Source organism: Apteryx rowi, unplaced genomic scaffold (assembly GCF_003343035.1).
Source record: "Apteryx rowi isolate R43461 unplaced genomic scaffold, aptRow1 scaffold_443, whole genome shotgun sequence".
Taxonomy (NCBI): domain Eukaryota; kingdom Metazoa; phylum Chordata; class Aves; order Apterygiformes; family Apterygidae; genus Apteryx; species Apteryx rowi.
Window position 1 is genome coordinate 134,569 of NW_020450698.1, and position 13,618 is coordinate 148,186.

At 48.7% G+C, this 13,618-nt stretch overlaps 1 protein-coding gene across 2 annotated transcripts in view; it reads left to right on the forward strand.

Moving 5' to 3' along the window:
• Positions 1-13,618, forward strand: part of MCM5 (minichromosome maintenance complex component 5) — a 13,982-nt gene extending 364 nt beyond the window's left edge. For both annotated transcript variants that reach the window (XM_026076926.1, XM_026076928.1), the window contains exons 2-17: positions 129-311; positions 1,290-1,416; positions 1,530-1,658; positions 2,105-2,277; positions 5,182-5,337; positions 6,116-6,282; positions 6,928-7,099; positions 7,280-7,391; positions 8,139-8,282; positions 8,666-8,731; positions 9,940-10,116; positions 10,626-10,738; positions 11,233-11,361; positions 11,761-11,903; positions 12,598-12,725; positions 13,212-13,618. In XM_026076926.1, coding sequence (XP_025932711.1) covers positions 145-311; positions 1,290-1,416; positions 1,530-1,658; positions 2,105-2,277; positions 5,182-5,337; positions 6,116-6,282; positions 6,928-7,099; positions 7,280-7,391; positions 8,139-8,282; positions 8,666-8,731; positions 9,940-10,116; positions 10,626-10,738; positions 11,233-11,361; positions 11,761-11,903; positions 12,598-12,725; positions 13,212-13,313 — 2,205 coding nt within the window. In that variant the 5' untranslated portion in view covers positions 129-144 and the 3' untranslated portion in view covers positions 13,314-13,618. The remainder of the gene's footprint in view (positions 1-128; positions 312-1,289; positions 1,417-1,529; positions 1,659-2,104; positions 2,278-5,181; positions 5,338-6,115; positions 6,283-6,927; positions 7,100-7,279; positions 7,392-8,138; positions 8,283-8,665; positions 8,732-9,939; positions 10,117-10,625; positions 10,739-11,232; positions 11,362-11,760; positions 11,904-12,597; positions 12,726-13,211) is intronic.

Below are 13,618 nucleotides of genomic sequence, written 5' to 3' on the forward strand. Positions count from 1 at the left end.
GCTGGAGTAATGGGTGGGACAGGGGCTGTGGGACCGTGGTGACACCGGGAGGTGGGGATCCCATGAGACATTTTGGGGGGGGGAGAAAGAGGCGGGTGGGGGCTGACTGTGTCCTCTCACCCCTTCAGGGAAGCAGTGGTTACCATGTCCGGCTTCGACGACCCCGGTATTTACTACAGCGACAGTTTTGGGGGCGACGTGTCGGCCGATGAGGGGCAGATTCGGAAATCCCAGCTGCAGAAACGGTTCAAAGAGTTTCTGCGGCAGTACCGGGTGGGCACAGACCGGACAGGCTTCACCTTCAAATACAGGTGCTGCTGTGACTTGTAGCAACTTCTCTTCTCTGTCTGTGACCTTACTCACTCACTCACTCCTCTTTGCACGTCCAACCTGCTCTTAACCTGCTTTCTGCTACGTAAACCCAAAGGACGCAATAGCATATTTTAGCTTGTTTCCTTCCTGTAGACCTCCAAAGGGCTCTTTGTTAGGATAAGAAATGTCATTATTCCCATTTGAGCTTATGGGAAAACTGAGGTCTGGCATTCTCAGAAATTTGTAGGCAGTAGTCTGGTCTATAGTGGCAAATGTAGGAATAGTGGGACCTGCACTGCCAAACGTGCACTTGGATCAGAATTTCAAGGTCTGTCGTCAAGTTTTAGTGCTTTGTGGTCCAGAGTTTTGGACTGGCCTGAGTTTCTGGTCTGGTGTATTAAAATTGATAAAACGCTGTCTGCTTATGCCCTCTGAGACTGAAGGTCCCTTGGCTATTGCTTTGCCTATGCAATTTGGAGAGACTATTGAGAGAGAAGATGGAGACATGTTATGCATGGGCTAGGGAAATCTTTCACCTTTCATTTCTGAATTTCTTGCACCCCCGCTTTTGTAAGGGAAATATTGCCTGCAGGGCTATTACATCCTGTTTTTTTAGAATCACAGTTTAGGTATAATAGACACTATTCTGCATAGGAGTTCCTGAATTGCCCATCTGGTAGTGTGACTCTAGTGAAGAATTAGCACTAAACTTATACTATCACTGCAAGCACTAGTGTTCCTGATCCTATGTCACATTTCAAAGTGTATTTGGATGAAAGATCTGCTCAGGACCCCCTTGTATTCTCAAAGAGCTCTCTCTATTTTCCCTGTTTGCTTTCCAAACTAAGGACTCCATACAGAACCTATCTTCTCTGCTCACTGGGTAGTCACAAGGTCATTGTGGGATGGTAGCTGGACATGTTTATTAAGATCGATGCTTTCTGCTCTGCAAACATTTACTGCCTACTGCCTTGCAGGGATGAACTTAAACGACACTATAATCTGGGTCAGTATTGGATTGAGGTGGAGATGGAAGACTTAGCCAGCTTTGATGAAGATCTTGCTGACTATCTGTACAAGCAACCAGCAGAGCACCTTCAGCTGGTAAAGATGGAGGGAATGGGAGATCTGGTGCACTGACGTTCAGTCATGTAGTGAGAGCAGTCCTGACAATACACTGTAGTGTTTTGGTAATAGCCTAGTTATTCCCTTCGTAGTTGGAAGAAGCAGCAAAAGAAGTTGCAGATGAGGTCACCCGTCCTCGTCCTTCAGGCGAAGAAACTCTGCAAGACATCCAGGTCATGCTGAGATCAGATGCCAATGCAGCCAACATCCGCAGTTTGAAGGTGAGGTGAAACTACTACTATGTGGAGGAATGGGTGGCAGGGCTTGCTTGTGTGAGGGTGTGATTGCTGGTGGAATTTCAGGTACTTGATTACTTAGTTCAGGACATGGGTTGTTGTTCACTAATTTACAAACAGGAATGCAAAGCAACTTAAATCTGACTGCACAGGATTGTTTTGATTGGTTCCTGCCTTGGGGACTTTATTGCTGTTAGGGGTGTTGTGTGTAGTGTTTTGTCCTCTTACCTCTCTTGCTTTGAAGGCAGAGTAGTTAGTCATGCAACCTTCCCCTACTACTGTAGAGCAAGAGTGTGGAGTTGCAAGAAGTGTAGGGTTTTTTTTTGTTCTGGTACCCCTGTGTTTCTTTAACACCGTATAGCATGGTTAAGTTTCTTGTCACTCTTCCAGTGACATGCTTTCTCACCTTCCCTTCACCTTTTCCCTTTCAGTCTGACCAGATGTCCCACCTTGTGAAGATCCCTGGGATTGTAATTGCAGCAACTCCTGTGAGAGCCAAAGCCACCAAAATAGCTATCCAGTGCCGCAGCTGCCGTAACACCATCAGCAACATTGCTGTGCGCCCAGGTTTGGAAGGTTATGCCCTGCCCAGGAAATGCAACATGTAAGGACTGAAATGGGGATGAATGTGCCAGGGTAGTGGGACAAAAGATTGTCTCCTCCTTCCCCTTCATCCCTTGCATGTTACGTGGAGTCAGCTCCCTGAACCACGGAGTGGAAGGGTCTACACTGCTCTGAGCCTCTTCCCTTCCTGTTGCCCTAGTGCCTGCCCTCATCCTTGGCCAGCAGCTTTTAGCTCCATCCATCTGGGAGTAGCCTTGGTCATGGATGTTGTGTGACCAGTGTTGCAAGCTGTGTTGAGTGGCAGTTTCTGGGGACTTCTTCATATCTGTGGGGCACTGCAGGGGCTGGACCCATTACAGTGGTTAGCCTAGCCTAGCCTAGTTGTTGCTTCAACTATCCCTTACCAAGTATCTCATTTTGATTAGCTGTGCAAAATACCTCTGACTGATTTCCTGCTTCTTTGTCCATAGGTCTCCCATCTTTTGGTTTGCTTTGCCTATCTGCTGTGACCCTCTTCTTCCAGCACTGTGACAATGCTCTCCTCCCCTCTTGATTCAGCCCTTCCCTCTCACTACAAGGCCTGCACCACCAAACCTTGCTATGGCTTTACCGCCACCATCTTCTCTTTTGAGGGTTTTTTTTTTTTTTCCCTTCTAGACTGTTGTTCCCTGCTAGATATCCCAGGAACCAGCTGACTTTGTCACTGCAGATATGTACCACTTTTGAGGGGTATCTGCTTAGATAACAGCTCAGCCTCTCCCATTTAGTAAGAACCCTTTGCTGGCAAACTCAACTGTCTCTTCAAAGGATAACTCAGGTGGGAAGGGACCTTGGGAAATCTCTAGTCCAACCTCCTGCTCAAAGCAGGGTAAGCTATGAGATCGGACCAGATTACTGGGTATCCAGTCCCAGCAAGGCTGGACTCAAAGCACTACTTCCTACTGATCAGACCAGTGGTTCTTGGCAAATATTAGCAGAGCTTGAATAAATCCTTGAGTAATTTGTCCCAAAGCATCCTGTGAGGATTTTCATGTACAGTAGTGTAGATGGTGTTTGTGTACTCTCACATTCATGTAAATCATTCACTTGTGATGCAGAGGGCTCCAAATGCTTTGCATAAATGTTGAGCTAAGGTAAATTGAATACTCCTTTGAAAATCAGCCCCAATTGATTTAAGGATGAGATTTTTTTCATAGCTGGCTCTTAAGTGCTTACCTCCCATTCAACTGTAGTGAAACCTGATTTCACAGGTGTTTCTGAAAAATCTCAGCTCTTGCAACCAGAAGTTGTCACACAATCCCAAAGGCTGGGATTTTCAGGTGTTCCTACTGAAAGACTGAGAAACTGCTGCCCAGCTCTGCAGACCTTCTTAAAATCCCCGTACTCTCAAAGCTCCATCTCTTCCTAGACCTTTCTGCCCAGGATCTCACTCCTCTTCCAAATGAAAACTGGCAGAAAATAAGGTGTAGTCCTTCTTCCTCTAGATCTGCATTTCCATTGCTTCCAGCATCTGATCTTCCCTATTGCTGCAGACACAGATGATTTCCTCCTTTCCTTCTCAAACTCTCATCTGTCCCTCACTCTCGCACTTTAATGCCTTCCATTAATAAACAAAGCAAAACAAACAAACAAAAATCCTCCTGCCTGTCAGACTTTTGCACTGGCTTCTGCTCATCACAGGCTCATTGAAGCAGTTTCTGTGGCTGTCTGGAGGTCCACCTTCTAGATCTCTCTCCCCATTGGCTTTTGCCGCCTTTCTCCACCAAGTCTGTCTATGCTAAAGTGTTATGTGGACTATTTGTCTTCAGTTTCTAAGCTGGCCACTGCATAACCTTGCTTTCCCCTGTTGCCTGTGGTCAGGTACCTGAAGGTTCACTCCTGCCTCCAGTTGTCCTACAGTATTGTTTTAAGTTGCTATCCTAACTTCCTATTAAGTTGTTTTCTTTTTCAAACAAACTTGCTTCCCAGTTGCCTCTCCTCAGATTGCTGTTTTTCATAAACTTCTGTAATAGCACTTTGCTACTAACTTGCAAACCCCTCTTTACAGCTTGTGATGCCTATGTGAACCACAAGCATTAGGTGTTGCAGTGCTCTCATGCTGACTGATGCTGATGGATCGTGTGTTTGATCTCATGTCTGCTGTTTTTTCCTGTGCCTCGTCTTTAACACAGCTTGAGAGATCTTTAGGATAGGAATCATTGTTGTATTTAGTCTGTAGAGTACCTAATTCCTGATCCTTGACCGCGGAAGTGCATCTGCAGAGTTGTAGTGCAGTCACCTCTCCTTCTATCCTGAATGTAACTGACATTTATGAGATTTTTCGTTCTCATGTTATCCTCCCTGAAAGCCCTGTCACTGCCTGCATGGATTCAGGCATCAGTAATAATGTACTAAGAAGCCAGCAGGATGTGGAGGCGCTTCTTGTCTCAAAGAGCATGTAGTGTAGCAAGACAGATATGTAGAGCCAATGTCTCAAGAGACTAAGAGGTTGATGACAGTCTTGTCACATTGCTAATTGCTTTCTCAACAGAAACCGCTTAACATTTGCTTCATGCCTGAAGTTATAAAGAAAAATGCTCTGTCAGGTCATTGAGTCTATACTGTTACCTTCTGTGTAATTACTGAATTACCTTTCTCTTTGCTTTTAGCTAGCAGGGGAGAGGGAGGAGGCTGGAAGAGTATTCAGGAGAAGTATCACTATGTATTTGGCTTGTTCTAATAGTTTGACCTTTACACCTGCTTTTAGCAGCTGTTGAATACAAGAAACAGGGTCAGATGAACCTGTGGTTTGGCCTGTATGACTGCTCTTCTGGCTTGCTTGGTACTGTTGGGGAGAGTGGACTGCTCTGGGGTGTGACTGCTCTTACCTATGCAAAGGGGGCTTTGAGGTGGTGTCTTCTGAGTCCTGGCAGTCAGCTAATTTCCCTGATTGATCTCTGTGCAGAGAACAGGCTGGCCGCCCAAAGTGCCCGCTGGACCCGTATTTCATTATGCCAGATAAGTGCAAGTGCGTGGACTTCCAAGTCCTGAAGCTCCAAGAGTCTCCAGATGCTGTGCCACATGGGGAGATGCCTCGGCACATGCAGCTGTACTGTGACAGGTAAAAACAAGTCCCTTGTCCCACTCATCCCACAGGACATTTCAGACAGCTGGTGCTGGGTTCAGCTCTTCCCTGGCAAGAAGTTATCTGAGTTGAAATGGATATTCTGTCCTTTCCTGCATCAGTCCTTAGGAGTATTGCACAGAATTGTTCAAAAACAGATTTGTACGTGCCCCTGTACTTGTGTGGTTACCTCACAGCAGTGCCGGGATGTTTTAACAGCTACCATAGCCTGGAGATGGCTGGCCTCTTCCTCCTATGATTTCCAGAGCCTAACTTTTTGTGGCCATGAGCCATGCCACGTACCTGGGGGACCAGGTAGTTTGGGAAGCAGCTCTCAGATGTGAGGGGTGACAGTGACTCCCTGGGATGCTGCTCCTCTGTTTTGGGAAAGCCATGGGCTAGGCTGTAGACACATTGCTCCATCTCAGAGTGATCTTACATTGTTGCTCCTGGCAGCCTCTATTTACTCCACTTTGTCACGCAGCTGGTGACTGGGATTGCTCAGCAGACCTGGACAATATGACTTCCTGCTGGTGATGTTACTTTGGTCTGACATGGGAGCCTTAGTGAGCAGGTTCAAGAGCCATAAATTGGCTTGAAACCCCCTTGACATTTCTTGACTTAGTCCCGGCCAGCTCTCCCCTTTTGACAGCCTCCACTGCTGAGTTTTGGGCCTCGAAATTTTTCTGGGTTTGGCAAGAGAGGGGCTAACAGGTGTTGCTGGTGCTGTCCTTTTCCTCTCTGTCATCCTTTGCTTTCCCCTTCCTTTTCTTAGGTACCTGTGTGACAAAGTTGTCCCAGGGAACAGAGTCACTATTATGGGCATCTATTCCATCAAGAAGTCTACCCAGAGCAAGAACAAAAGCCGTGACAACGTGGGTGTGGGCATCCGAAGCGCTTACCTCCGTGTTGTGGGTATCCAGGTGGATGTGGAAGGCTCAGGTGAAGGCTGGTTTTGGTTCCTGCCTGGTTTGTGTTGATAGCGTGGTGTTAGGAGAGCCCTGTTGCTGAACAAGGAAGCTCCTGAACAAGGACTACAAAATCACAGCCTGGGTCTTTCTCTATTGCATATATAGCAAAAGGCACAAGCTATCCAGGGGGGTTGGCTTGCCCCGTATCCTGTGTCCTTGCTCAAGAATCCTGTATGATTTTTCCTCAATGATATTAAATGAGGTTTCAACCTGGATCCTTCAGGGTACTTAAGTAGTTTTATCCTATTGATCTTAGTGGGAATCCACTAAGCTGTCCCTGAGGATCTGGGCTGAAGTCAACAGTTAAAATTGAGCTGTGTGAGTGTATTTAAAACACAGTCCTGCCCATAATTCTCTCTCTGGTTCCTCCTGAGCTGTTTTGCCCAAGATCCTTGCTTTTTTTCCTTCCAGTCTTGCTGTAGACTCAGCTCCTTCCTTCACCCAGCCTCCAAGGAAACAGCCTGTCTGCTGGGTTAGCAAACCCCTGCCGTTTCCAATCTCCAGACATGGTGGCATTTGGCATGATCTGCAAGAAGGGCTTTTGGGGGCAGGGGGTGTCTTTTTGTTTAAAGCATCCGTTTGCTTGCTGTGCCTTATTCTCCTCTTCCCCACATAGGGCACAGTTTTGCTGGCTCAGTGACACCTCAAGAAGAGGAGGAACTTCGTCGCCTCGCTGCCATGCCCAACATCTATGAGGCAATTGCTAAGAGCATTGCACCCTCCATCTATGGCAGCACTGACATCAAAAAGGCCATTGCTTGCCTCTTATTTGGAGGCTCTCGCAAGAGGTGAGGAGAAACAGCCTGGTGGAGATAGGGTGGTGACAGGGGTATCATTCAAGGCACAGAGCCCTTGTGCAGTCTTCTGGCAATGCTAACAACTGCCTGCCACTCGTCAGCAATAAGTTGTTGTCAGAATAAGTGCTTACTATCTGTCTCCCCTCTTTTCTTCCCACCCTGTCACTCCAGGCTCCCCGATGGGCTGACCCGCAGAGGAGACATCAATTTACTGATGCTGGGTGACCCTGGCACAGCCAAATCCCAGCTGCTGAAGTTTGTAGAGAAGTGTTCACCCATCGGGGTAGGTGTTATGGGTGGTACAAGGCATATGCTTACAGTGCAGCTCATTTCTTCCTTTTGCTCCCTGTATAGCACAGAGGACCAAACCATGGTCACAGCAGAAAGTTGCCCATACGTGCACAGCTAGACTGACTGGCAGAGGGGCGAGCTGCTGTTTCTGGTGCTAGCCTGGAAGAGAGATGTGTGCAGGATAGAGGATGAGGGAGGGGAAGAGAAGCAGGTAATGCTTTTTGTTATGATATGAGCCTGGCTATTTGCAGATGTCCAAAGATGTGACTGGTGTTGTTTATTGTTAAGAGCTGACCAGCAGAGAGACTGTCTGGTCAGAACAAATGAAGTTGACTGCGTCTTGGGCACGGAGCTCCAGACAGAGCTCAGGCACGAAATTATATTTTCAGCTATGTTTTCTCATCTCCATAAAACTCAGCCTCTGACTGCTTTGTTTCCTCAGAGGGAAAACATAATGAACACAGCAGCCCAGCAAAAAATGAATCACTTTGTTCTGTGCTTATTACCTGTATTTGTATGTCTACAAGCCCTCCAGTGCATCACAACTCCTGAGTCCAGTGCCTGAAAGTATGTGAAAATCTTGCTTTGCATCCAGCTTTGATGTGTGCTATGGGGTTCTTGCTGTAGCAAGGCAGATCTTGCAGTACAGTGGGATATTTTTTCTCCAGCTGGAGTGATAAGGTCTTGGATCCCATGGCAGCTCATATTCTGTCCCATTCCTTGCCCCACATACTGCTAGGTATACACCTCGGGGAAAGGCAGCAGTGCTGCTGGCTTGACAGCCTCCGTGATCCGAGACCCTTCTTCAAGGAGTTTCTTCATGGAGGGAGGAGCCATGGTGCTGGCAGACGGGGGAGTAGTGTGCATCGATGAGTTTGACAAGGTACCAGTGTGGCGTGCAGAGTCCAACGCTACAATGTGTGGGAGTGGGGAAGAGAGCCACTCTTCTATGAACTCTTCCCTGGAGAGCCCAGAGCTGTAGGAGAAAGAGGTGTGTCTCCTAAGACACCCTCATTTTCCTTTGGAGAAGGAAATGGAGCTGCAGGGGCTGCAAGGTAATTCCCAGGCTCCAGGGTCCTATTCTTCATCCAAAGAGTGGCTCAGAGGAGGGAGGCTGTGCTGGTTACATACCACACTCTTGAGCAGAAGTATTGATAGATCTTTACCTCTGGGGTCAACGTCAGTCAGTGTTTGGCTGAAATTCAGTGAAGATGACTGATGATTTTTTTTTTACCCCCCAATCTCTCTCTCTCCTCTGATGATAAGATGCGGGAGGATGACCGTGTGGCCATCCATGAGGCCATGGAACAACAGACCATCTCCATTGCAAAGGTGAGCTGCTAGCATGTTCATTTCCCCAGGGTGGGAGGGGAGCAATAGTGGCAGGAGTCTGACTTACAGCTCTCAGCTTCTGTGAGAGCCCGGCGACCAGCTGTCACACATCTTTTGCCAGAGTTGCACATTTTAGAGTTGTTTTAATAGTTACTGGTTTCTGTGATCTGAGACCAGTAGGCCCTGCTTATGGGCATCAGGTTGTCTTTATTTAGGCAGCCTGAACAAGACTGAAACTGAGCTCCCTCCTCTGCTCTGCCTGCTCTGCTCCTGTAGATTTAGTAGTTCCACTCACATTCCTGTGTCATAGCCTGGTGTCACTTCTGCCTCCTTTTCTTCCTTTCCCCCTGCTCTCCACTCTTTCCCTCCCCTGCCCCCACCAAAATCTACAGAAATTGCCTGACTTCCTGGTGCCAGGTCTCCCTCAAATCAGTGTTTCTCTTCATTTCCACTGTTCAACATTTTTAATTGCAGCTCTCCACCCTCCTGGTTGCTCTGACTCACCTCTTATCTGTTCAGTCCTTCTTAATAGAGCAGCTGCCACAACTTTTCCTTGCTCTTTGCTCTTAACTGCCGGTGCTACCTTCAAACCAGCAGAGATTTGCTGTTGTCGATCAGATTCCTTCTCTCTGTCACGCACCCAGGCGATTCTCTTCCCTATCTTTGGTCACCTCATCCCAGCAGATCTTCTGATGCCCTCCCCTTTGTGATTCCCTTTACATTGCAGACATGCTTTCTTACTTTTTTTGTTCTTTTTCTGTGCTGCTTCTGAAAATTATGCAGTAGTAGTAAACCAGCCCAGATAGGCGTTTCCCCCTCTGGCCTCCCTGGTGGATTCTCAGCCCCAGACCTCCAAGTTTCTCGCTCAGATTGCAAATTCAAGGGTAGAGTCTGTCTCACTTTTGTGTCCTTGCTCTTAACACAAGATTTTAAATGAGGTTACTCAGAGCTCAAGTCTCAGTTGAAGCTAGTTTTCCTCCAGAAGGACACGCGGGTCCAACCTCATACAGCTGCTGTGATGACCTCCCTCCAATGTGGAACCCTAAGAGAGCAACTGGATGCTACTTAAAGAGCTTTATTTAAACACAGATTCTTGAGGATAAGAGTCCTTGCAAACCACTTTGGACCTTTTGATGTGGGTTAATAGCTACCTAGCCCTGCTGTTACATGGATGAGGTCTTGACCTCAGCCATTTCTCCTCCTTGCAGGCAGGAATCACAACCACATTGAATTCCCGTTGCTCAGTGCTTGCAGCTGCCAACTCTGTCTTCGGACGCTGGGATGAAACCAAAGGCGAAGAGAACATCGATTTTATGCCCACCATTCTGTCCCGATTTGACATGATCTTCATTGTCAAGGATGAGCACAATGAGGAGCGAGACATGGTGGGTTGGAGCTTGTGGGCTCAACTGGAACTCGCAGCGCAGTCAGCCTAGCAGACGCATGATCAAGGGCAGCAGGGCAAGTAGCTGGGAGCTTATTTAGCCATAACACTGGGCTAAGAGCTTGAGGAAGAGGCAAAGCAAAGCCTCTGCTTTGTCCCGTTTGTCCACTAGGGCAAGGTGTGCCTTGAACCCTGGCCCCGCGGGTCCCTTAACCTGTTTCTACTGAGCTGAGCACAGCCCATGTAACATTGAGATTAGCTTGCAGGGGGACTTTAATCCTGTCTTCAGCACTAACATAGCTTGGACCCCCTCCATGTCCTCTAAAGCACTGTTACCTCCTGCCAAACATCAGTCTCACAGGGACAGAGCTTTTGAACAGTTATGTTCATAAAACTGCTGCCCCGACTGTGCAATAAGCTGAGACAAGCTGCCCCATTGTTCTGCAGGATTGTATGTTGCAGTTGAAGGCAGGAGTTTTTATATTGTCTGACTGTCCTCTGCTTTCCTAGACGCTGGCTAAGCACGTGATGTCCTTACACGTGAGTGCTTTGACACAGACCCAGGCCGTGGAAGGTGAAATTGAGCTGAACAAGCTGAAGAAGCTCATATCCTTCTGTCGGACGTGAGTGAAAGGTGTCTCCCTATGACATCACTTTTGGCAGTGCCAGGTTGCATGACAGAACTGCAGGCGGCACATACAGCTTGACCTGTGTGGACCATGTAATGGAGCATTACAGATGTGCTCCTTGAGGGCCCTTAGGTGTATGCCTGATGCTGCTGCACCAACCGTTGGGCCGTTCCCTGCCTGGTAGTGAGTTACCTGGAATGACCCAATATTGAGCCACATAGGTGCTTCTTGGGGGAGGTGTTTCTAAAAACGCCGGGCCATTTCCAGCAGCGACACAGCAATTTCAGTTACATTTTTGAAGTGCTCTGTTTGGGTGACCTTTTCTCTCCTGCCCAGAAGAAATGGAAGTGAAAGTGGCCTGAAACTGTGCCACAACTTGGCCTGAGGAAGTGAGAGGTGCCCCCATCTCATTGCAGTGATGGGGTGCTGCCTGTCTAGTACATCTTCCCTAGCAATGCCTCATCAAGTGTCCCTGCCCTCTTTTGCAGGAAGTGTGGCCCTCGCCTGTCTGCAGCAGCCGCAGAGAAGCTGAAGAATCGCTACATCCTGATGCGGAGCAGTGCTCGCCAGCATGAGCAGGAGAGTGATCATCGGTCCAGCATCCCCATCACCATCCGGTGAGGGCCCTCTCAGCACTGTCTTGGGGGAGCGCAGGGAAACATGGATCCTGAATGCCTGGGGGATATGCACAGAGGAAAGGGCACCGCTGTCTTCCTCGTGCCACCTAAACCCTCAAGGGTTGGAAGTGGTTCAGTGGATGGCTGGGTGTCACCTGAGTTAGCCCAGGGAGGTTAGCAGGGCCCTGGGTTTTAGGGAGTCCTCCTGTGGATGAGGGGTCATCCCTTCCTCACCAGTGAATGGACTGCATGTACCATAGGGCAGTACTGGAGGTGTGGCTGTGTGGCAGGAGATTCCTTGAGCAAGGTGGGAGTGTGTGTGTGTGTCACAGGTGGGAGGGAAGGAGAAGGCCTGCTAGAACCGTGGTAGTAAGAGGGTTATGTCTTCATCGGCCGCAGGCAGCTGGAGGCCATCGTGCGCATTGCTGAATCCCTTGGCAAGATGAAGCTTCAGCCTTTTGCCACTGAGGCGGATGTTGAAGAGGCCTTGCGGCTCTTCCAGGTGTCCACGCTTGATGCGGCCATGTCGGGCAGCCTGTCAGGTGAGGCAGAGATGCTTGAGATGCTTTTTGCTGGGGGCAGGGTGGGGTATGAAGCTGACCCCAGTGCATAGAGCAAGGAGAGCCAAGCTCACCTCTCAGGACAGCACTGGCAGTTGCAGAGAGGGTGCTTAAAGGCATCCTCTGTACAGGGTGCTGCTGCCCTGTGTGCTGGAAGTGCTTTCTGAGCGAAGGTGAAGCAGTGCGTATGGCTGCAAGGGCTCCTTGTTCCCACAGGGATTACTGCAGCTGTGTGGCTGTGGCTCACCGAGTGGTCTAGACAGTGATGAACATAAATCATACAGGCAGGGGAGTTTGTCTCTCACAATAGCAGGGAAGGGGGTACAGTCTGGCTCCTTGTAGCACTGAGGACAGAGTGCAGTGCTGAGGGTGGAGGAAAAAAGATCATTCCCCATCCTATTCATACTCTAATCCCTTTTCCTATGAGGGTGAAGACTGTGTGTTTCCTTCAGAGGCAGCATGGCATGAAGGGTTTCAGGGAAACTTTGATGGTTAGGAACATGTTTGGCTGTGCATTTGAAGCTCCGCAATATTTGATGTTGGATTTGCCTAATTTCCCTAAAGGTCTCTGATGCTAGAGATATGCAAGTGTGGTGGGAGGTTAGGGAGACAGGCATTCTGGTTTTGAGAGTGACATCTCAGCGGTGCAGAAAGTTCATATAGCATCTCTCTTTAGGGGCAGAAGGCTTCATGACACAGGAGGACCAAGAGATGCTGTCCCGCATTGAGAAACAGCTCAAGCGCCGCTTTGCCATCGGCTCTCAGGTGTCAGAGCACAGCATCGTCCAGGACTTCATGCGGCAGGTGGGCTGGGGTGCAGAGATTCTGCTTGAGGGCAGGTGGTAGGCTGTGAAAACAGGTACCCGCAGGCTACTGCTTTGTGGGGTGAAACCCATTCCCTGAAATGTGGCTGGAGAGCCCTTTGGTAATAATTACTTTTGAAATCCTTCGTAGGAAGTGGCGAGTAACAAGATTGCAGAGTGTAAGGGGACTGAGTCAGGAACTCTGTTCTCTGCAAAAGTGTGGGGGTTGGAGGCTGTTCTGGTACCCTGCCTACTTGCCTGTAGGTTGGGATCTTAGCCTTGAAACTGGAACCATTGGGTTTGTGAGACTGTCTGCAGTCAGAACTGAAACAGTTCAGCTAAAAAGGAACGTGAGCAGCTCATGCCACAAAGTTTCCTGCCTACGGAGAGGGCACAGCAAAGCTTTCTAGACAGTTTCTGGTTCTTGCTGGGCCATAGTGAGCTTTTCCTGTCCCTGCTCATGTTGCTCTGTTCTCCCCCTTTCCAGAAATATCCAGAACATGCCATCTACAAGGTGCTGCAGCTCATGATGCGGCGTGGAGAGATCCAGCACCGCATGCAACGTAAAGTTCTCTACCGCATCAAGTAACCTCTTTATCCCACTTGTCTGGTAGCTCAAGCCATCCAAAGGGAACCACTGCTGGCTGCTGGCTGCTGACTGACCCCCCAGGTGGTTGCTGAGAAAGAGCACCCTGTTAGGTTGGCTTTCTGCTGATGGAAGAAGCTTTTCCTTGGGAAGCAGAACAGACAGGTGCTTCCATCTTCAACCACAGTTCAGGACAGGTGGGGTTCCCACTTTGTGTCAGATGCTCTGTCACAGGGTCACTTTCGTGTTTCTCAGAACTCCGAAAGCTTTTAGTTTGCGTTAAAATAAAAGCTGACATTGGTACTCCA